The sequence below is a fragment of the Ostrinia furnacalis genome, unplaced genomic scaffold (genome assembly GCF_004193835.3).
Source record: "Ostrinia furnacalis isolate ACB-3 unplaced genomic scaffold, ASM419383v2 OfSCF5186, whole genome shotgun sequence".
Lineage (NCBI taxonomy): Eukaryota > Metazoa > Arthropoda > Insecta > Lepidoptera > Crambidae > Ostrinia > Ostrinia furnacalis.
The window spans coordinates 490320-515427 of NW_021135425.1; the positions used below are offsets into that span (position 1 = coordinate 490320).

The window sequence follows — 25108 nt, forward strand, 5'->3', positions numbered from 1 at the left end:
TTATAAAGAGATTTGTTTGTTATGTTTTGTTGAGAGAGTCACTTTGTTTATTTCTCAAAAGAAAATCTTACTACAGACAGATTGAATATTGGAAAAGAGAGACTGCTTTTTGTTTAAGAAAATCTGAGAAAAGTTTGATATAGTAAAAGATACTCATACATGTTTTAATTGCTTCGTTTCTGTTATATCAGCTAGTGCATAATTAATGCTTCTGCTTCGCTTCGCCCGCGTGAATTTAGGGTCTGTCACAGAATGTCTTTACCGCGCGCATATCCCTTTTCCAAGAAACTGTAAACCATTGTATTCTCCTCGAACCACATCACATCGAAATCGGTTAAACTGTTACTTTTATAGTATAGTGGGTAGGTATAACTCATTCCATTTGCGCTTATGATTCCGGATCGTTTAACAATATCGCATGATCATCCGCCCTTCGCGCGGTTAGCTCCGAATATTGAAACAGTTCCCGGCGTCGAATCCAATTGAAGTTAATTAGAGGACCGACATTGAGGAGGGTCAGCCCTACACGCCCATTATTCTCTACATACCTAATTATTATTTATACCCCGTACAGGCGGCGCTATTGAGCGTTACATAATAGAATCTCATTATGCTAGGGAATAAAATTTCAATTTAAATACGCGGTTTGCATACGAACTGACGTTTGCAAATATGGGTTTATGATATTAAAAGTTCCAATAACTTTTTATACATATAAAGAATCAACTAGCTTTAGATAGAGTTTTGGTTTGCAATATTTGTTTGTAACTTACACCCATTCAGTCAAAAAGATTATTTGAAATCTGAGAAACATTTTCGCATTGCTAAGTTGTAAGAATGATGAGATGTTTGTCTCTATTTTTTAGAAAGAAAAATCACCAATATTGAATAAGAACAGTCCTATCTACAGTACATTAATGAGTTTCAAACTTAGGCAGATCCCTAATTCCGCACGTAGCGCCTGTGATTCAGCCTGAGATCTTGGCAAAGTTTGGTCGTAACTTTGACGTGTTCCGGGCCATTGGCTGGCACCGCACTCTTGTCGCCACTTATTCCGCATAGCACGGAATTAATGTACCGTCGGAGGTGTGTATAAACAAGACTGCACCGCCTCAGTATTTATTGCGAGAGACGCTTCATCCACCAGACCCCCATAAACGCTAGCACTAAAACGTGCCGCTTGGCTAAATTATTTTAATAACGTACTCCCTGGTTTAGTGGCTTGTACCTCGGTTATATTACAATAAACTTCCCTTTCCATTGGCGACGATAAGCTGCCAAAATCACCAGCGATTCAACCTCGATTTGCAACGCTCGGCCGCGCGCGCGATCTTCCACACACACATCTTCAGATGCTTATGCGACTCAGCCTCCAGACTGTATCGAGTCATTAGGCATGTAGGATGGTGTCGGCGTCGAAATGGTTTCCTTTTGCGGCCCGAGTCGGCGTCGAGACTACAAATTAGTTCCTGCGATGCGTTACAATGAGAGGTCTCGGGACGACTCCCTTCGGCGTCTTAATCGACGGCCCGTTCGTTACACCCGCTCGCGGCGCGCTCTTTTGTTCCTGGCGGTTGTGAATTGATTTACTCTCTATTGTTTGTGGTCGCACCGGCTTCGACACCACCTCTTATTTGCGTCCGATATGGCCGCCGGCGCGGCCGAGTTTAATTTTATTGAAATGTAAATTCGGATGACTTTTTTCTTAGTTCACGATGCGAGTTCGTTTGTCAAGATAAAGCGGCAGCTGGCCGCCCGGCCCCCTGTTTGCGAGAGCGGGCGCCTCCACCCCACCGCCACACAAAGCCTCCCTCTCCACGACTTGTTCACGCGCGCCATAAAGGATTTAATAGCGATATGGCGTGTCGAAATATTAATATGTTTGCGGCTAACTGTCCTTATAAACTGAGCGTTGACTCGGGCTTTCGTTTGTAGCGCGCTGTGGGCGTAAGATGATAGCACATTTGTCATTCGACTAACAATAAAACGTTTAATTTTGTTTATAGACGTCGCGTGGGTTAACACAATCGGTCAGCCGTTATCGTTCTTAATGTGGCAGACATATGACTTAATCTCGAGTGCATTGAGCGCGGAGTCGGTGCCAAACGCGCCGTTCTGTGTTTATTTAGGTTCTTCGACTCGTATTGATGGAAAAGATCATTTCTCTCTAAACAAATCGCTTCAAACACATTGGTTTATCGTAGCAGCGGCTGCCGGGCGTTGGAGTGTGACTAATCGCCGATTATAATAATTAATGATTTAAGTCCGATGTGTCGAAACGTGAATGATTGTTATTTTTTTCGTACAGACTTTACGTTTAATTACGAGCAACCAGTCTACCGGAAAGCTTCAGTAACAAATGAATATTAGGCATCTACTCGTACATAAATATAATCTACAATCTTGATTTGAATGTTGATATTTCATCAATCATTCGTGAACAACAAATACCTAATCGAGATAGCGATAAATCTGATGTCTATGGATTCCGAGCGTATCACAGTCGGAGAGCCGAGCAATTTTCGTAATTGATTGTTCAATATCCATTCTTGAATCGTTCGCAATGGCGTCAAGTCGGGGCAATAAAACGATACCCTACTTGTCATTGGGACATGGAACGGTTATTATAAAGGTAATATCTGCCGAGTCGCATAAAATTTTGTTATTTTTCCAATAACATTTCGGGAGTCGACATCTCCGATTCTGGGAGTGCTTTAGTTCACAATTTGTGACACCATTATCCTCGTGCATGAGCGGGACGCAGGTATGTTGTCGCACCGTTCTCGTATCAGGCGTTGAATGCGAATGGCTTCATTTGATTATGTTCTACGTCGTAAACGCTCTTTGCATTTATGCAATCCTTGTGAGTTCCGTAGTCGACTCCGCTCGTTAGATTTTCCGGTGGGGGTTTTCGGGTGAAAAATAGCTGTGTCCGGGAGAAATTCCTGGATTTAAGGAATTTACCCACATTTTTGCGGCGAATCAGAAACTCACTTATGTAACTACCTATTTTCGATTTGGGTCGGTTTATTTAAATAGGAGTGCGCAAACTTTCAAATGCAACGGTTTTATTTTCGTCTATGCATAAGTGATTTTTCTAACTAGAAAACTCTACCTTACTTACATAGGAGCTATAATAAACTTTCATGAATAACGAAAATTTCGTGTCAGCTAAGCTCACGACACAAGTTTAAAAAGCGATGAAATATTACCTGACGTTTTAAATAATGTAAAAAGGCCCTACCGTTTTTCATGGAAAACTTTTCGGTGTAAAGACTTAATTACGGGTACGGTGTACAGAAACAGCTTGTTAATAATGATAATGAGCTTTAATATTGATTATTACTTTTTAAGGCCCGTGTTATGAAACTAATTATGAATCTACACGCGAGAATCTTATTAATTCAAGTCTGTTATTGGTCATAATGAAGGAATTGAACCAACTTCATCATCGTCAATCTATTCTAATTACTTAAACATGATCGTTTGTTTCAGTTTCAGCATGATAGACTGACTGAATGGAGATTTTTAGGTTGAGTGAGTACGCTCAATCAGAAATCTTAAATCTCAACTCAGAAACCGGGGGTTTTGGTGTTCTAAGGTGACGCTCAAAACTATCAAAACTCAAGGTTTAAACTCAAGTAATTTGATGAATTTCAATAATTCAAGAATCAGTCTTGAAAGTTGAAAATACAAGCGTCGACTTCTTTTGTTTAAACCAGACATTACAACATCCCAGAATAATACAGACACGTCTGAAACAGAACCTTTTTAAAACGAGCAAACCGCATGTTAAGCCAACTTAAAAATTTTCTCGTTAACGAAATAAATTAATCCACGTAGTTTTTCGCTGCACAAAAGCGACGCGGTAAATTATTTTAAATTCAATCACATATTCACAACGTTCTGTATTTTAAACAGGCGAGATTTAATCATATGTCATCATTCATGCATGCTCATTGTAAAAACCGCCAAACGCAATTTGCTTTCACATCGCTGTTTATTTATTGATATGATTAATTAACGAAACCTTATTAATCTTTTGTTAAATAGAGTTTCATCGAATGCATTATACAAATAGTAAATATTAACACAAATTCAAACGGAATTATTATAAAATCGGAATTGTACATGCCTATTAAGTGAACAAATCGAATCGATTTACTGATATGAATAGCTTTGGAATTTTCCTTTTAAATGTTGTTTTCGTTTCGTTCCACCGTTCGTCAGTACATTTTGTTTATTAATTTATTTTCTGTTATGACAAATGGGATCATGCGAGAAATTTAAAGCAAATTCAGTTTAATGAGGTTTATTAGTATTCAGCGAATTCTTTTATGTATCGTCAGCATTTCAGATATATTTCGTAGTCATATTGACACAATTTATACTCTTTAGTATGTAACTGGTTTTTATTGTGCATTTGTAATGCAATATATCATGTTCTTTTGCATGAAAATATGTACAATTTTCACTTGCATGGTTGTTTACCAGTTAGTTTTATAACTTTCACGTGAAGTTTATGGTTTTTAGCCTTGTTCGAATAACGTGAGATTTTTAGGGTGGGTTGCACCATCTTACTTTAACTGTGACAAACGTCAAAAATCTGTCAAACTCCATACAAAATACACCGGTTATCGTAATAGTTACCGTTAAAGTTAGATGGTATTTCTTGAGGATTTGGATTTGAGACCCATCTATCTAAATAAACATTATGTACTATGATTGGCTAATTAACTAGACAGACGAAAATGACTCTACAATACCTTTTGCTTGTTAATAAGAAACAGCACATTCCATGTCTCTTAGTATAAGTAGGTACACCATATGACAAAATTCAAAAAACCTTGTCATGAAGCTGAAATAAGTTTTGACAAGTTATTTCGCATAGGTTACAATAATTTAACCTTCTAGTTGCTAACCAAAGGTTTATTTTTGCAGGAAACGGCAGAAGTATGCGTCGGCACCTCGGTGGGGACGATAACGGAGCCCGACTGCTTGGGCCCCTGCGAGCCTGGTACCTCGGTCACGCTGGAAGGCATCGTGTGGCATGAGACGGAAGGTGGTGAGTTGTTACTAGCGCACGAATGCAGCACCGTAGCGCGTCATCTCCGCACGCTTATGCACGCCTGGTAACTTCTGTTGCTTCGCGGAATATTCTGCCCGTGTTTTATGTCGTTTCTTGTTAAGAAATAAAGAAAGAACTACTAATAATATTATAAATGCGAAAGTAACTCTGTCTGTCTGTCTTGCTTTCACGCTTAAACCACTGAACCGATTTTGGCATAGAGATAGTTTGAGTCCCGGGAAAGGACATAGGATAGTTTTTATCCCGGTTTTTGAAACAGGGACGTGCGCGATAAAGTTTTTCTGTGACATAAAAAAATCCACGCCGGCGAAGCCGCGGGCGGAAAGCTAGTAAGTTTATTTTTGGTACCAAAATACCAAATTAAATAAACAAAACGTTTTTTTCTTAAAGTGGTCATTACAAACGAACACTGTCTGAAAACTCATTTCCCAAATGAAACACGATTGGGTCGTTGACTGACACCATTTACCAATAATTCTCGGAAACTCTACATTTTAGCTCCGAAAACCCAATTTATTTTCAATTAACTGTAACGTTTCATGTTGCTTTAAAATTCATAAAGTAAATAGAGTTTCCGACTATGTTCTATTAATTAACATTCAAAATCGCGGAACCGCGTTTTTGATAGCTTAAAAAAGTAATAGATTGGCGCTATCAATAGTTGCATGTTTAATTAAAATACATATAAGACTTGAAACGACATAGAACATTTAAATTTATCATCTGTTCAATTTCTCCGAAGTATCTCCAGCGATTAGTAGAGATCCAATTTTGGATGCTCACGTAAATGTAATTTCCCAAATTGCTGATAATTCGCTCAGAAAAAATGAACAGATGGCATTGCTTCGGGCTCACATCATTAAATCCATTCCTTTTGCAAACGTTTCCATTAATTCTGCCAAAAAAGTCCATGCGTGTGGTAGATCCACGTTGAGAATGTCAAATAAAATATCATCGAGAAATAATTAACTGGCCAGCACGTTAATAATCTCAATAACCTATTGGAAAGGTCACCTTTAAGCGATATCGGCGCTTCGTCCAAGATAATGAAGTTATTAATTAATACAAGCGTTATCTGTCTATAAGTAGAACTATAAATAACATTTTGAATTTCTGTGTTCGTTAATTCGAACGTCACTGTTAGTTAATTGATAACTTAACCTCTAGTTAACCGTAATTTTACTTAAATTCAACAACAATTAACTTAACAGTTACGCAAGCTGTGATTTGAGTAAATACTTTTGGAGCCGGCCATAACGGGCACAGCCTTTACCAAAAATGGTTGTCAATGCTGGTAATTACACATCAATTAAGTTGTTTAAATGATTGTGTGGTTGTTTATATGTAAACGAGCAGAATTCTTTACGTCCGTACTCGTTCGCCTACACATTCGAGATAATTGCAATCATTTAATCAGGTGATTATTGGCTTCGTGACAATTAAATACGACAATGCGTTAATAACAACAAATTGTTCGAGCGTTAATTCGAATTTATCATCTAGTTATTATTTTTCGAAGTATTGTAATCCTAATTTATAAAAATTACTACGTTGTTCTTTTACAACAACACGGATTATGATATCCGCCTTGTTCGTATTGTATAAGTTAATTAATAACGTTATAAATTACGTGTAATATCGCGAATCGCTTCCTCTTGCTGAACACGTCAGCGGTAATAGAAATTGAATCTCAAAAATCAATTTATTTCCATCTTTACTAACAATAAATTGGATCGGTAATGAAATACATATCAGAGACAAGCTATAAAGTCCATTACAATAACAGGTATACGCCCCGGCGGGGCCCGTAGGAATTACAGGGGCAATAATCATATAATTTGATTTAATACACCTGCCTTTAGCGATTATTGAAGGGCTACTTTTACCTTTTTCGTCGTTGCCACGTTTCATGGTGGCTATAACCATACATATCGCCCTTTCTCCACTTAGTATTACGGGCCACAATAAGTCGGTATTAAATATTAATATATTCATGGAATACATAAAACAGTGGAGTCAATGAGGCTCCCGCGTAATTACCCAAGCGCTTATTAGCGGCAGATAGCATCTACGTATTTAATAAGCACGTTGGTACAGCTTACACCTCACCTTTTATGTCCGCCTGGTAATGAATGCCTGCCAACTCCCCATCGGCTAAACAAATAATTTAGAGCGAACCAATTTCATGAAATTTATGCCCACGCTGAATCAATTATATCGGCTATTATTACTTTATTACTCATTTTTACGATGTTGGCACTAAAAAGTCGTTTGCATTCGCCTCTCCCTGTGCTATAACATGAGGTCTTTCTGGATACAGTAAACATTTTATTAGACTTTAAAAAACGTGAAATACGAGGGGTAAACTTAATCCTTTGAGTACAAGAAATAAATCGCCCGACCGATCTCTTGATACACAACACAACCAATAAAATCCAAAGTAAACACTAAACAGAATCTACTTTGAAAATCAAGCGTACATATTTGGAAATTCGAACTGCTGTGAATTATCTAACATCAAAATTGCATGGAATGAATGCAGTGAATAAATATTTAATCAGTTATTGGAATAGATTAGCAATGGAAAGATAAATCCCCATTTATTTATCATTATTGACGGACGTGGGTACTTATTATTTTCGAATCTGGTGATATCCACTCAAGGGAGGGGCATCCGATGCTTATCAAGACGCGGTCGTCCATCATCTTTGGAAATAAAACCCGGCACAATGTAATAGGAGAGCACACGTCCCGACCATTAGAGGCACAATGCCGCCCCCCGGCTCCGCTCGTAATTATTATAAAACACGATAATAAATCACCATCTGCTCGCTTCTGTTGCCACTTTCCAAATTTATCCGCCCGTTGCCCTCGCGGGGAGGGGGAGGGATTCACGCCCTTCCTCTCCTGGCATATTTATTTTCGGCTAATGGCTCCGAGGAGCTTACGGAAATTAAATATTGTTTACTCGACTCCGCTACGTTATAATTTTATCACAACCCGACTTTATGAAGTTTAATCATTCACATACAGATAATATGGGCCGGTCTACCGGCATTAATTCCTTAATGTGGCCCATTAAACACGGAGGCATCTGGCGGGCGCGCGTTTAAGCTCAAAAAATACCCACGAGACGGGTTTACGAGCCGGGCGGCGACTTACGTGCTAACAATTAAGTGTACCTGCTCCAGCTACGTTCCATTCTTCTTATTAGCGCACTTGTTTATCAGTATCCTCCGCCCGTTATTAACTCATTAACCACAGTCGCGTTAACACACGAAATTATTCATGAGAATTACATCGGATCATGCCGCGCGGTTAAACATTGTACCTACACAGCAGTTTACTTTGCCAGCAGGTCGGATGCGCGTTGAATGGATGTAAATGAAATCTCCGGAACTTTGTTTGTCCCGGTGCGGGAAACAATGGGCGAGCCTGATTAGACTGGCTCTCAGCACCGGCGCGCCACCCACTCACCCTTTCTGTTATTATTACTGCGTACTAACCGATTAAGCCGAAGCACCGGCTTAAATTAAAAAGCGATCGTCTGTTATCATTTGTAAAAGTAAACAGCAAAAAGTATAATCTGCCTATCGGATACGCAATCTGAATTCTGAGGCGAGTTTTTACACAGGAATTTATTGTTGAGGGAACAAAGGAGGTTAGGGAGGGCGGCCGACCGCCATTTGGCTGTTGATTACCGCGGTTGGGCGTAATTAGCAACCTCTAAATGAACCTATTGCACGGCGCTGTGCTCCTGGTATGCTTGTCACGGTTTTAATCGGTAAAACACATTTAGCCAGATAAACTTGTGGATAAACTCTATCTTCGCATAATTACAACAAATAAATCACTAATCCTTGATTAACAAATACGTAATCCGAAATTAATTAACCCGATAAGGGCTTGTGGTTAAGATTATACGAGTACTTATACGGACACGTATCTTGTATTAACGCATCTAGAGCTTTATAAACATACTCGTATCTGTAAGTCTTTAATCAGTATTAATCACTCACAAGCGGCTTTGTTATCGCGACTTTTAGACGTTGTCCTAATGATAACCCACTTAAGACTTAAGAGTAGGTATTGCTACTTATCTACATTCAATTGTTAATACGAGTAGGTACCATTAGTACCATACCAACCACCACGTTGTCTTACCACCTACCACGTTGGGAATTTTTTTCAAATAAATAGTCCCTTTCTGTCTTGCAACCGGTGTGAAATTGAAATGAAATCAACTTTACTTGGCAGAGTTATGGATTAGTTTGCTTTTCACTTTTTGTTTACATTTCTTTTTAATGTCGACCGGAAGTTTTATGTGATATTGGAGGCCACAATGAGTAAATTACATACATTGTCTCTACATATTTAAAAGCAATATTTAGTGAAATATAGACTCTACAGAATCGCCCCTTGATTGATTATAACAAAAACAAAACTCAATCATGATTCGATTAAGACTACGAGTTGAATCACTCGCTAAATATACTCGATGCGTAACAGTTCTCTCTAGGTTTCCTGTGCTAAATGGCGGGCTATTTACAACTCTGTGTTGCCATACCTCGACAAATTACATAAAACATGACAGTTTAATGACAGTGCTCTGTGTCTCCGCACTAACGACCGATCTAATGACATGTCAGTACGCCATTATGGGCGGCGGACTACAAATCGAAGTGATTACATGCAACCGAACCGGTCCGGGCCTAATTTAACTTTTCCGTGACCCGCTCGTGTTAGCCGTTTAAAGGGAATTCCACCCTAAATAATAAAGCGAAGCGAGGTTACTCCGAAAAACAGTAATCCGAAGTTTCGAATGTATCCATCCCTCTCACGCAAAGCGAGATGCCAACTTGAGCGACGGTGACAGACACACCCGAAACTTCGTAAACAGCTTTCGGAGTAGCCCTGCAGGGTAGGGTTGCCAGGTGTCGGGCTTTAGCCGGACATGTTTGGCTTTTTACGGATTTGTCCGGCCAAATATTCTCTTGTCCGGCCTGTCCGGCTTTTTATATGGCTGCAGGGCCCTATTTGCTAATTTTTGAATAACGCAAGCAGTAGACACTGGCTAACATAAATATACCTAATATAGGATTAAGTAATACCCATAAGGAAATTCAGCAATTGCTTACGCATCACGCACCAAAAAGAATTTGCTGGCACATAAAAAATATTTTTTGGAAATGGTGTACGTCATGAATGTCCGGCTTTAAGGGTAAAATGTCCGGCCAAATTACGTGCCAGGCCCGGCTTTTGTGTTTTTGGACCTGGCAACCCTATGGCTGACAGTTCTCGAGGTCGCCCTTCTGAATGGCCCATCTGCGCGCACATCTTAAATTTCTACCCTCCTGTAATTCTCTCTTACTTTACCCAATATAATAAGACTGTACTCGTAGTTTCTTTCAAATTGAATATACGCTTGCCAAGAACTTGTTTTGAAGATTCGAAGTGAAGTCATTGTGTTCAAGGATTATAAAGACGATGCATTACATGGATTTAATGGAGCGAAAATGAGATGAATAATTGAAAAATATAAATTTCTACACGAGTAAAACCTTTGTTGATATTGACCTTACAATATCTGTCTAGTGGTCACTTTCGTATAAGATTTTCACGTAAAAACCACATTAGCTGATTTTTTTAAAGAAACCCTACGATTTTTTGTTTTTTTCTCAAATAATAGAGTCTTCTCTATGAATCAATTTTACGCAGTTTTACGCATAATATTTGAAATTGCTCATTCATATGCAGAATTCATTATGTTACATAACTTATTATTATAACTAGTTAATCCAGCATCGAATTACGTTTAATAACAATTTATTAGCAATAACCCGCGGTAATTCTTGTTTATGCCGTAATGAAATCGATAATGTTCGCTCAAAGGCGAGCTCCATAAACCGGCTAATACGGTATATACAGGGTGTCCCAAAAACAATGGATAACCCTGTAACCATCGATAGGCCTCGCCATGATCTCCCTAACGTCCATTTTTGACCCCAGTAAAAATATCACCGTTTTCAAGATTTTTAAGTTTTTGTGCATTTTTAGAAAATTGCCATCTGCAATTACTTTTTCTCATGCCATTTCTACAAATGAGGATACTTTTCAATCTAGTTTTTTTCCTTATCACAAGGGATAGTTAGGCTATCATAAGAAAAGATGAAAGTTCAACAATCTAGTTTGAAAGTATGAAAATTTNATCGCCGCGTTATAAAAGTAATATTTAGTGAAATATAGACTCTACAGAATCGCCCCTTCTGCATCGTTTGATTGTAACAAAAACAAAACTCAATCGTGATTCGATTAAGAACACGGATTGAATCACTCGCTAAATATACTCGATGCGTAACAGTTCTCTCTAGGTTTCCTGTGCTAAATGGCGGGCTATTTACAACTCTGTGTTGCCATACCTCGACAAATTACACAAAACATGACAGTTTAATGACAGTGCTCTGTGTCTCCGCACTAACGACCGATCTAATGACATGTCAGTACGCCATTATGGGCGGCGGACTACAAATCGAAGTGATTACATGCAACCGAACCGGTCCGGGCCTAATTTAACTTTTCCGTGACCCGCTCGTGTTAGCCGTTTAAAGGGAATTCCACCCTAAATAATAAAGCAAGCGAGGTTACTCCGAAAAACAGTAATCCGAAGTTTCGAATGTATCCATCCCTCTCACGCTAAGCGAGATGCCAGCTTGAGCGACGGTGACAGACACACCCGAAACTTCGTAAACAGCTTTCGGAGTAGCCCTGCAGGGTAGGGTTGCCAGATGTCGGGCTTTAGCCGGACGGATTTGTCCGGCCAAATGTTCACTTGACCGGCCTGTCCGGCTTTTGTTAGGCTTTTAATGTGGCTGCAGGGCCTTATTTGCTAACTTTTGAATAACGCAAGCAGTAGACATTGGCTAACATAAATATACCTAATGTAGGATTAAGTAATACCCATAAGGAAATTCAGCAATTGCATACGCATCACGCACCAAAAAGAATTTGCTGGCACACAAAAAATATTTTTTGGAAATGGTGTACGTCATGAATGTCCGGCTTTAAGGGTAAAATGTCCGGCCAAATTACGTGCCAGGCCCGGCTTTTGTGTTTTTGGACCTGGCAACCCTATGGCTGACAGTTCTCGAGGTCGCCCTTCTGAATGGCCCATCTGCGCGCACATCTTAAATTTCTACCCTCCTGTAATTCACTCTTACTTTACCCAATATAATAAGACTGTACTCGTAGTTTCTTTCAAATTGAATATACGCTTGCCAAGAACTTGTTTTGAAGATTCGAAGTGAAGTCATTGTGTTCAAGGATTATAAAGAGTATAAAGACGATGCATTACATGGATTTAATGGAGCGAAAAAGAGATGAATAATTGAATAAAAATAAGTTACTACACGAGTAAAACCTTTGTTGATTTTGACCTTACAAAATCTGTCTAATGGTCACTTTCGTATAAGATTTTCACGTAAAAACAACATTAGCTGATTTTTTTTAAAGAAACTCAAGGTTTTTTTGTTTCTTCTCAAATTATAGAGTCTATCTATGAATCAATTTCACGCAGTTTTACGCATCACATTTGAAATTGCTCATTCATATGCAGAATTCATTATGTTAGATAACTTATTATTATAACTAGTTAATCCAGCATCGAATTACGTTTAATAACAATTTATTAGCAATAACCCGCGGTAATTCTTGTTTATGCCGTAATGAAATCGATAATGTTCGCTCAAAGGCGAGCTCCATAAACCGGCTAATACGGTATATTGTCAGAGATCACATCCAATTAACGAGTCGGCACAATAACTGGATCATTTTATGTTAATGCTTACTTGTAGAGAAATGCTTTATGTGTCCATTGTTCGTGCAACAATAAATCTGCGGAGTTGCGACTGAGCAACTTCCGATACAGATACTTGTATGTATTGTTTCACGAATTTTCATGTTGTCTTGTATGTGGAATTGTAATTTTATCTCTTAGATTTCTTTAGCAACGTTTACTTTAGTGTTTTTTTTATTTTTAAGTTCGTAGAGTCGTGTATTTCAATATATTTTTATCCTAGATATTGAAGTAGTTAACCGCTTGACTCTTATTAAAAGAGAATTCACAGTTGCTTTCATAATGAAACCTAAAATGTCAAGGTATTATTCCAGAATCTCATTAAACCTCTTTAAAATGTTAAAGAGCTGCTTATTTACAATTCAACGAGACCGCTATATAAAATCGTGTCTCCGAAATAGCCCGCTTGGGATTAAAAAGGGATTGTCCGAGACCCTCATTTTTATCTCAATTTGTTCATCTTGTTTACGAAAAACATTTTGCGGGCAGAGAAGATTAACTCGCTTCAGAGTTACAATAGAAAAGTCCCGAAAATTACATCGGGTTCGTTATAGATTCATAAAGAAACTTTTATGACGGCAAAAAAGCGTAATGAATAAAAAGGGGTGAAGTTTGATTAATTAAATTTACATAAGTTGACACGCTGACGCGATAAGTGCTAGGGTGGCATAACATAACGCGGGTGCTTCTGAATATGCGGTTGGAGTCACGTTCCTGGAATGCCGCCTCCCGGCCCCTTATTTAATGCAAATGAGCGCCCGTGACAAATTGGATCGGAGCCTCTACAACCATAGACTGCGTCAATTTTGTTGGAACCTACAGTTCCGAAGTAATCCTATTTCGGAAGCCCATTGGCTGGGATTGAGAAGCCGTTAATTTAATGCTTAATATCCTTGTTCCAGGTGTTTTGGTAGTGAATGTGACGTGGCGAGGGAAGACCTACGTCGGGACGCTCCTCGATTGCACGCGGCACGACTGGGCGCCTCCGCGGTGAGTAACTTAATACCGATCCGACCTCCGATACCTGTCCCTTGGCTAAGTAATAGCTTTCGAATCGCAGACTTCATTAGAGACGATTACATAAAGAAACACTTGGTTTGCAATTGAAAATAAATGTTCAATCGAATTGTAGATATTGAGGATTTAATTACGCAGATTCGTTGATTAAAAGCTTACATGAACACTTGTTTGATTATAAAATTTACATAAACGTGAGCTGTATTAAAAAAGGTAATAAACATGGTTAATTAATCATTTTCAGATTTTGCGATTCACCCACAGAAGAATTAGACGCACGAACGCCGAAGGGCCGAGCGAAACGAGGCCGCGGCGCCGCGCCCACTGACATGACGAACTTCACAGAGACTCGCTCGTCGGTCCACAGCAAGCTCCGCAACGGAGGCGCTAAGGGACGACGAGCTCTCCCCTCTCCTACCCCCTTCACCCCTCCGAGACCAGATTCAAAAAGAAAACGGACGTCAGAAGCGGACGAGAGACCGCCGACGCCAAAAGCGAAACGGCCGCCTCCGACGCCGTCATCACCGCCTCCTGACCCTGTCCTCCTAGAATGTCCAGAGCCGAATTGTTCCAAGAAGTACAAGCACGCGAACGGGTTGAAATATCACAGATCGCACGCGCACGGGACGCCAGACGACGATGACAAAGACGGTTCTAGTTCAGAGCAGGAGGAGCCGGCGACGGAGCCCGCGTCTCCCGCGAGACCGCCGTCGGCGCCGGCGACGCCTGCTACTCCCGTCAAGTCTCCAACGCCTGCTAAGTCCCCTGAAGCGAAGAGCGAGAAGTCCCCGGAAAAGTCTCCAGAGAAACCGGAGGCGCCAGCGGAGTCCCCGCAGCAGGCGCGCTTCCCTGAGGAGTTTGCGGCGACGCCGGAGCCCCCCGCGCCGGCGGAGCGCCCGGTGACCCCCCCGCCACCTTCCACACCCCCACCTGAAAACCTTCCAGCTTTACAACCTACTCAGTTTAAGGTACGTTATCATGGTTAACGCCAGACTGTTTCAGCTCTGATCAAAGGGTCAACGAGCTTTGTTAGAGACCTCTCCATTCTAACTATTTGAACTTACCACCAAGACACACATCAAATTAAGAGATTATTGAAATCTTGTGTAAGTTGAGATTCAAATTCAACATTTGAAATAATTTATTGCATGTCACATGGGTAAGGATTCGGAGGACTCTATTCGGAGATCTCCCACTTGTTACTAGCGTTCTTTTAAAAGAACGCTAGTTTTTACATAAATATTTTTACTAATGTGGGTAGTGTAAACAATTTTTATATGCAACATTTGAAAGATGAGGTGTGTCGCAGTACTGTCCAAGTCTTATAAGTACACTGACGTAAATAACTATAAATTTTTGGAGCGATTGTTTTGAGATAAATTTATCATGACTGATTTAAGGTAAGTGATAGAAAAAGTGAATTCCGTAACGTTCCAAATTAGATAATCTTATACTTCCCGAAGTTATAATGATATCACTAAAATTATTAAACTTTAATTTCCATGCTCTAACCAAAACTTCTAATCCCCAGGTAAAACCCCGCTCAGCCCTAATGCCGTCAGAAGAGCGAAAGTCCACGGATTCCGTCGCCGACGAGTCGCCGGGCAAGCGGCGTGCCCGCCGGTCACCCACGCCGGGAGTTCGATCGCCGGCGTACTCTGACATATCTGACGACGCCGCGCCGCCGGACGCCGCCGCCGAACCCGACCCGCAGCATAGGCCGTTCCCGGTCTACCATCAGGTAAGAATAACTACTGGTTTTTTCCTTTCAGACCATTTCGTAGCTGGTTTTAAAAAAAAGAAAAAAGGACCTTTGTAGTAATAAGCTGGTATTTGACCGAAATCACATTTGATGTTAAGTGTAGATGCAGTTGATTAGTACAACTACATACCTGCCTTATTCACTCTGGCCTTGACGATTCAATTCAAGTTTACTCGTAAATTAGTGATGTGTCAATTACATACATAATGTCAGTGCCGGATTAAGACTACTTGATGCCCTAAGTATTCCACACCTCTGCTATGGGCAGACTATAATACCTATTTAATTTATCATGAAGACCAGGCCCCTTTTCCTACTGAGCACTCCACGTGCGAGAGAGCGAAGGGCTTATGCTCCTATGCTTTAAAATTTTGAAACCTATGAATATAACACTAGTAATTTGTCGCTTTTAGAGAAACGGGTCCGCCCTCTCAATCACTCTTGCTCAAATAAGTTTTCCTTTGAGCGACACAACCATAATTATTCTAAATAAATATCAATTCCGCCCATAGTACTACGGGCAGCCGCCTTACTTGCCGCCCGCGCATCCGCCCACGGCAGCGCCGCCCCCTGCCGACAAAGCCAAGGAAGACCTCACCAAGGGGGACCCCAAGGCTGACCACAAAGTAAGGGCTTGTACCCTAACTAGGCCAGTAGAATTAAACACAAAAATTGATTAAATCGGAAATAATTCCTACAAAAGATTCGACTTCGACAGAGTTGTGCTTAAGTGGTGGGGGCCCCCGAAAGGGGCGTTTTTTCGGTTTTCCGGTTATACCGCGTAAAGGACTTACCCTATCGAAAAGTGGTCTTCATGACGGTTGAAGGGCACTTAATCCTGCATTGAATAAGACCAAATTCAAATGTTTTGGACAAACCGTTCCCGCGCTAAAGTTCGGAAAAGTAGAAAATATAAGTATAATTAATGACCCTCTCCACGTCCAATGGCTTGTTACCCACAGGCTTCCAAGTCTTGAAAAGGGCCACCGCAACCAGTGTAGCAGTAACACANAAAAAAAAAAGTATTTAAGTATGTTTATATCCGTTGTCTAGTACCCATAGTACAAGCTTTGCTTAGTTTGGGGCTAGCGGCGTAGTGTAAAATGTCCAAGGATATTTATTTATTTATTTATTTATATTGTCAGAGATCACATCCAATTAACGAGTCGGCACAATAACTCTATCATTTTATGTTAAAGCTTGTTGTTCGTGCAACAATAAATCTGCGGAGTTGCGACTGAGCAACTTCCGATACAGTGTGCCTACCATGAGTTTACGTTAGGTGTGCTCGCTAGCGACTGCGTAAAAAAATGACATTTAAATGTATGACATATTGTGCAGCGCCCCTAGCGGCTACTTTCAAGAAATAAAATCTTCATAGAATTTTTTGACGTATTCGCTAGCGAGCTCACCTAACGTAAACTCATGGTAGGCACACTGATACTTGTATGTATTGTTTCACGAATTTTCATGTTGTCTTGTATGTGGAATTGTAATTTTATCTCTTAGATTTCTTTAGCAACCTTTACTTTAGTGTTTTTGTCATTTTTAAGTTTGTAGAGTCGTGTATTTCAATAGATTTTTATTCTAGATATTGAAGTAGTTAATCGCTTGACTCTTATTAAAAGAGAATTCACAGTTGCTTTCATAATGAAACCTAAAATGTCAAGGTATTATTCCAGAATCTCATTAAACCTCTTTAAAATGTTAAAGAGCTGCTTATTTACAATTCAACGAGACCGCTATATAAAATCGTGTCTCCGAAATAGCCCGCTTGGGATTAAAAAGGGATTGTCCGAGACCCTCATTTTTATCTCAATTTGTTCATCTTGTTTACGAAAAACATTTTGCGGGCAGAGAAGATTAACTCGCTTCAGAGTAACAATAGAAAAGTCCCGAAAATTACATCGGGTTCGTTGTAGATTCATAAAGAAACTTTTATGACGGCAAAAAAGCGTAATGAATAAAAAGGGGTGAAGTTTGATTAATTAAATTTACATAAGTTGACACGCTGACGCGATAAGTGCTAGGGTGGCATAACATAACGCGGGTGCTTCTATATGCGGTTGGAGTCACGTTCCTGGAATGCCGCCTCCCGGCCCCTTATTTAATGCAAATGAGCGCCCGTGACAAATTGGATCGGAGCCTCTACAACCATAGACTGCGTCAATTTTGTTGGAACCTACAGTTCCGAAGTAATCCTATTTCGGAAGCCCATTGGCTGGGATTGAGAAGCCGTTAATTTAATGCTTAATGTCCTTGTTCCAGGTGTTTTGGTAGTGAATGTGACGTGGCGAGGGAAGACCTACGTCGGGACGCTTCTCGATTGCACGCGGCACGACTGGGCGCCTCCGCGGTGAGTAACTTAATACCGATCCGACCTCCGATACCTGTCCCTTGACTAAGTAATAGCTTTCGAATCGCAGACTTCATTAGAGTCAATTACATAAAGAAACACTTAGTTTGCAATTGAAAATAAATGTTCAATCGAATTGTAGATATTGAGGATTTAATTACTTAAGCGGATTAGTTGATTAAAAGCTTACATGAACACTTGTTTGATTATAAAATTTACATAAACGTGAGTTGTATTAAAATTATAAAAGGTAATTTACATGGTTAATTAATCATTTTCAGATTTTGCGATTCACCCACAGAAGAATTAGACGCACGAACGCCGAAGGGCCGAGCGAAACGAGGCCGCGGCGCCGCGCCCACTGACATGACGAACTTCACAGAGACTCGCTCGTCGGTCCACAGCAAGCTCCGCAACGGAGGCGCCAAGGGACGACGAGCTCTCCCCTCCCCTACCCCCTTCACCCCTCCGAGACCGGATTCAAAAAGAAAACGGACGTCAGAAGCGGACGAGAGACCGCCGACGCCGAAAGCGAAACGGCCGCCTCCGACGCCGTCTTCCCCGCCTCCTGACCCTGTCCTCCTAGAATGTCCAGAGCCGAATTGCTCCAAGAAGTACAAGCACGCGAACGGGTTGAAATACCACAGATCGCACGCGCACGGGACGCCAGACGACGATGACAAAGACGGTTCTAGTTCAGAGCAGGAGGAGCCGGCGACGGAGCCCGCGTCTCCCGCGAGACCGCCGTCGGCGCCGGCGACGCCTGCTACTCCCGTCAAGTCCCCCACGCCTGCTAAGTCCCCTGAAGCGAAGAGCGAGAAGTCCCCGGAAAAGTCTCCAGAGAAACCCGAGGCGCCAGCGGAGTCCCCGCAACAGGCGCGCTTCCCTGAGGAGTTTGCGGCGACGCCGGATCCCCCCGCGCCAGCGGAGCGCCCGGTGACCCCCCCGCCACCTTCCACACCCCCACCTGAAAACCTTCCAGCTTTACAACCTACTCAGTTTAAGGTACGTTCTCATGGTTAACTCCAGACTGTTTCAGCTCTGATCAAAGGGTCAAAGAGCTTTGTTAGAGACCTCTCCCTTCTATTTGAACTTACCACCAAGACACACATCAAATTAATAGATTATTGAAATCTTGTGTGTGGACTCTATTCGGAGATATTTAAAAGAGCGATTGTTGCAATTGAATATGGTGAAGATTGAATACCTTTAACGACTTTCGATAAACCCTTCGAACTATAAATGACCAAATTAATCTTATATTTCCCGAAGTTATAATGATATCACTAAAATAATTTCAAACTTTAATTTCCATGCTCTAAGCCTCTAACTAAAACTTCTTCAAATTCAGGTAAAACCCCGCTCAGCCCTAATGCCGTCAGAAGAGCGAAAGTCCACGGATTCCGTCGCCGACGAGTCGCCGGGCAAGCGGCGCGCCCGCCGGTCTCCCACGCCGGGAGTTCGTTCGCCGGCGTACTCTGACATATCTGATGACGCCGCGCCGCCGGACGCCGCCGCCGAACCCGACCCGCAGCATAGGCCGTTCCCGGTCTACCATCAGGTAAGAATCACTAGATTTTTTTTTACCTTCGGGCCATTTCGTAGCTGGCTTCAAAACGGGGAAAACAGAACCCTACATAGGTTCAAGAAGCTGGTATTTGGCCGAAATCACATTTGATGTTAAGTGTAGATGCAGTTGATTAGCACAACTACATACCTGCCTTATTCACTCTGGCCTTGACGATTCAATTCAAGTTTACTCGTAAATTAGTGATGTGTCAATTACATAATGTCAGTGCCGGATTAATACTACTTGATGCCCTAAGTATTCCACACCTCTGCTATGGGCAGACTCAATATCTTACAATACCTAATTTATCATGAAGACCAGGCCCCTAGCTTTCTTACTGAGCACTCCACGTGCGAGAGAGCGAAGGGTTTGTGCTCCTATGCTTTAAAATTTTGAAACCTATGAATACAACAGTAGTAATTTGTGATAAGTCCTATAATTTCTCCCTTTTTAAAATCACTAAATGCCCAGTAGGTTAAGACAGTCATGCTCAAAATGTTTTCCTTTGAGCGACATTAGAACCATAAACTAAATATCAATTCCGCCCATAGTACTACGGGCAGCCGCCATACTTGCCGCCCGCGCATCCGCCCACGGCAGCGCCGCCCCCTGCCGACAAAGCCAAGGAAGACCTCACCAAGGGGGACCCCAAGGCTGACCACAAAGTAAGGGCTTGTACCCTAACAATGTGTTCTTTCTTTACTCGCACAACTAGTTCTCTACTATAGTCTGGTCTGGGAGCACGTAGAATTTCGCGACTGTGCGACGGGCGCCCGCAGTGAGTGTGCGAGCGCGATAGCAACATAATTACGCGCGAGCGATAAGGATGGGTAGCTTGGGGTCATTGGACAAAATTCTACTTGCTCACAGACCAGACTATAGCACTTATTCTGCTTCACTGTTTTCTTTGCTTTTCTGTTCTATTATTTGGACAACTCTTCTACACCACTGTTTAATTGCTTTTTCGGTTCTGTTTGGCACAACCAGTATTCAACTTTTGGCACTTATCTTTCTAACACACCATATTTCTGCTTTCAACTGTTGGTTTTCATATTTCTTTAGTAATTTTCTAAATTTCTTCTTACTGTTTTCATTTCTTTTCATTATTTTCTACTTTGAGGTCAATTTTACTGTTACGCTTTTTTTCAATCAATCATACATTTTCTATCAATAACACAATCATGTTTAACACGTTGGCTTACGCAGTTACGCACGTCCTACTTAATTTTATAACAAAATTACGAAATATGCACATATTTTGCAACTATACGAGTACTTACTTACTCGTAGTTAGCAACCTACTTATCGCTGTAAATTCTTGCTTACTTACTTGATTTTGATGATAGTTAATTAAAATTATACTGTCTGTATCATTCGTTAAAGTATTTCAATAAATTCCATAATAAAAATATTAATGAAGTAGATTTAGATGACGTTTTTACAGGATATAAATCAAAATAAAACTAAACTCACCTTAAAACATTACAGGAGGTCAAACCAGAGAGCGGTCCACAAAAAGTTTTACCCCAGCACTTTTACCCGTATAACTACGTGCCGAATTTTCCCTACAACGTGGAGTCGGGGGGACCTCCTCCTGGCCCTTTGGAGGACAAGGGGAAGGAACCAGACCGCTCTAAGACTACCCCCAGCCCGCTAGATAAGAGCAAGCAACAGCGCCCTTCGGAAGGAAAGGACAACTCTGGCAGACCGAATGATAACCACCAGATTCTGAAGGAAAGCATCGAAATCAAGGCCCAGATGGGCTCGTATGCGTTTCAAAGGCCGTCGCATGCGAGAGAGGATGAATTGAGAAGGTAAGGTTATAAAAAAAAAATTAAATAGAATATAACTCCTTCTTTTCATAGTCTGTTTTAGTAACTGAGGTCACAATTTTAGTGTCAGAATTTACGAGCCATGCCGGCTTTTAGACATATTTTATTTGTCCATTTCAATTCTAGTTTAAGAGCTTCTTTGAGTTTTGAAATAAAATATTTCCAGAAATTTATTACAAATTCACACAGAATGTAAAACGGAAGACATAACTAATTATTGAGTTAAGGCTACGTGTTTTAATTGGTAATAATAACAAACTATAATATGCTTTTATTAGGTCATAATTCATAACCATTTTAATGAGTTTACAAACTTTGGGTCAGGTTATTCCGATTTTATGGCCAGCAGTGGATTGGACTAGTTTACTTTAAATTAATACAATCAATAAAATCTAAACCAGTTTATTTACAGCGACACGACCATATTTATGGGTTTTAAAATAATAACCTTAATGTCAACTTGTATAAAAACTAGCATCAATTTCTAGACACTATAAAATTAGCAAACCAGAGTAATTTTACACGCAATTTGTTAAAAAAATAACAGAAGTTAAAGTAGTGTGTATCGATGATAAGCATTCTCACACATCCAGCAAATGCCCTTGGATGATACATATTTTACTAATAACATTTATTTAAAAAATATTAAAAATCTTGTGCGAAAGGTCACTGATTGACCGACTCACGAAATCTCAGAAACTACAAGTGCTAGGAGTCTCAAATTTTGCATGTGTTTCCTTTTAGATCGTAGGTGCTCACTAAGACGAGATTTTACATAACTCCTAAGGGGATAAAACGGGATCCACGCGTACGAAGTCGCGGGCGACCGCTAATAGAATATAAGTTTGAATGTTGACATGTTGTTAAATGTTCTTTTTATGTTATCCGTTTTAGCAACAGAGTTCACAACTTTAGTGTCAAATCTATACTAATATTATAAAGCTGAAGAGTCTGTTTGTTTACTTGAACGCGCTAATCTCAGGAACTACCGGTCCGATTTGAAAAATTCATTCAGTGTTAGATAGTTCATTTATTGAGGAAGGCTATAGGCTATAAACCATCACGCTACGAGTAATAGGTGCAGAGCATTTAAAAATGATGCGAAACGGGTTTTCACATTGGTTTTCACGCGTACGAAGTCGCGGGAACACTAGTGTATGATATAATTACTTATTATACACTTTCCTCCAGGTATTACATGACCCTAGAGCAGCGTCGGAAAGAAGGCGCGGGTGACGGCAAGCCCCCCGGCCCGCCGCCGCAGGGGGGCGCGCCCCCCGGGGCTCCACCGAGGGCCCCGCAGCACGCCCACAAGCCCCCCTCCAAAGACAAGGATGATAAGCATAAGGATGAGGCCAAGGTAAGCGAAAGAAGGAAAGGAATGAATTTAACAAACTAGCAAAGAATACTCGGTCGTGTTAACTGTGCACCTGGTGGCCGTGACGTCATATTGAGTATTGACACTGGTACGGACGGGGCGAACGCGTACAATCGGCGTCAAATAGTTCGCGACACCCAAAGCAGTCAGAAAGTTCGCAACACGTCTTTGTTGCAATTGGAATAAGATTGTGTTGTCAACTTTTTGACCACTTTGGGTGTCATGAACTATTTGACGCTGACTGTACAAACGGGTAAGTGGAAGAGAGTCGCATAGATATAGAAGAGCCAGTTAGCTCAATCGGGTTGTAACTCATAACAGTAATACACAGCATAGCACTAGAGATGTTTTCTATCTTCATAGATTCTTCAAGCAGTGTCATTTGTTATAATGGTGATACCCATTGTAATAGGAACCAATCTTAGCATATTCCCACTCTTCTTGGAAGTCGTAAATTTTACGACGTAAAAGGTGACGTATTTGACGCTTGGTGTTCGCATAATTTGTCATTAGGACTGCTCAACCCGACTGGTCTGGGGAGTGCAGGCTGAATGCTGGCCCATTTATTGTCCCAAAGCAGTAGTAGGGATAATACTGGGACGTGTAAAAGTGCTTTTTAAAATCCTATTTGCAAAAATAAATGAGTTTTATGGATTTTTATGAATCCTTCATTTGCATCTGGTAAATTACAGGTCCTTCTGAAACGGAGACTTTAGCCAACTCATGATGCTGATGAATTTATATTCTTGTTGCAGGTCAAACAAGAAGGCCAGAAGCCGACAACGGAGACTCAAGGCCCACCGCCGCCTCCGACCTCCCAATACTACCTACCTCCCTACATGCAGCCGCCTCACTACGGCGGCTTACCTTTCGACACCGTCTACCGGCCGCCTTTGAGCCCGATGCTCGTAGGCGGCTTCGGTGGAGGCTGGACCGTGCCCCGGTATCACGCTCCAGAAGACTTATCCCGGCCTGGGGCGCCTGCGAAGTTGGAATTACTTCAAGGGCATGGGGGACAGTACTACGGGCCGCACGCGCCTCATAAGATACATGAGTTGCAAGAGCACGCTAAATCGCCGCAAGGCAAGCCACCGCGGCCGGAGCCGCCGAAGGAGCCACCGCGGTCGCCGCCGCCGCAAAGACACGTGCACACACATCATCACACGCACGTCGGGCTTGGATACCCGCTCTACCCGCCGCCTTACCCCGGTGAGACATAAAACTACTTAATCGTTATTTTTCTTAGCGAATAGAGTCGCTTCTCAAACTAAATTATATATATGTCACCGTAAAATTGTGAATTTCGTCAGATTATAATCTGACGTAGTTAAATTACAATCTAACCTAACCTAACCCACTGTTAGTTTACAATCTAACGCGTTATATTATAAACTGACAGAGTTCACAATTTCACGTTGACATATACATATAAAAGAAAGTCGTGTNCTATATATATAAAAGAAAGTCGTGTTAGTTACTCCACTTATAACTCAAGAACGGCTGAACCGATTTAGCTGAAAATTGTCAGGGAGGTAGTTTAGAGCCAGGAGAAGGATATAGGATACTTTTTATCCCGTTCGAAATTAAAAAAAAAAGTCTGCTTATTTTTTGCCATTAAGGCGGAACAAAGTTCGCCGGGTCAGCTAGTTTTAAATAAATAACTTGAAAAAAACGAACTACCTAAGGCGAGACTCGACGAACCCACGACCTTCCGTTTGCCGGGCGACTACTCAACCTACAATTTTAAAATTCACAAAATAAATGAGATATGAACAGTTATTTATCCTGTGTGAAGCTTTCTGCATCAAAGGGTGCCTAGGCATATAGGCCATGGGCCATGGCGTTTATGCTGACCCTAGAAAATCACAGTCAAGCGAGGGTAATAATTTTACTAATACCGTATCTAACCAAAGAACTAATAATTATATAGTGACTAATTGCCTAACTGAATTGATGACGTTCCCCCTTACCTGATTGTTACAACTTGTATTTATTTTTATTTTATTTATTAGGACAACCAACAAGACAAACACGCATACATGAAATATTTATCTCATTGAAAGAATTGTCTCATTAAAGTTGTCGATGTCTTGGGTGGTTTGCATTCATTAAGTGCAGTCCATTACTCAAGGAGAATGTCCATTAACGTATACCCGTTTTGTTCTCCAGTGCAACGCGAGAGGCGCTAATGAGTGACGTGTCCTTGGTTGCAGGCGCCCGATAGCACTCGGACAAGCGCTCGCCGCAGCCGG

General features: G+C 41.1%; 1 protein-coding gene across 1 annotated transcript in view; it reads left to right on the plus strand.

The window, feature by feature from the left end:
- The window catches only part of LOC114360840 (zinc finger protein 608), an 88284-nt gene that overhangs the window by 60626 nt on the left and 2550 nt on the right, over nt 1-25108 (plus strand). Inside the window, 8 exon segments of the mRNA XM_028315661.1 lie at nt 4942-5065; nt 13844-13931; nt 14203-14926; nt 15490-15699; nt 16233-16346; nt 21135-21460; nt 22670-22838; nt 23612-24065. Coding sequence (XP_028171462.1) covers nt 4942-5065; nt 13844-13931; nt 14203-14926; nt 15490-15699; nt 16233-16346; nt 21135-21460; nt 22670-22838; nt 23612-24065 — 2209 coding nt within the window.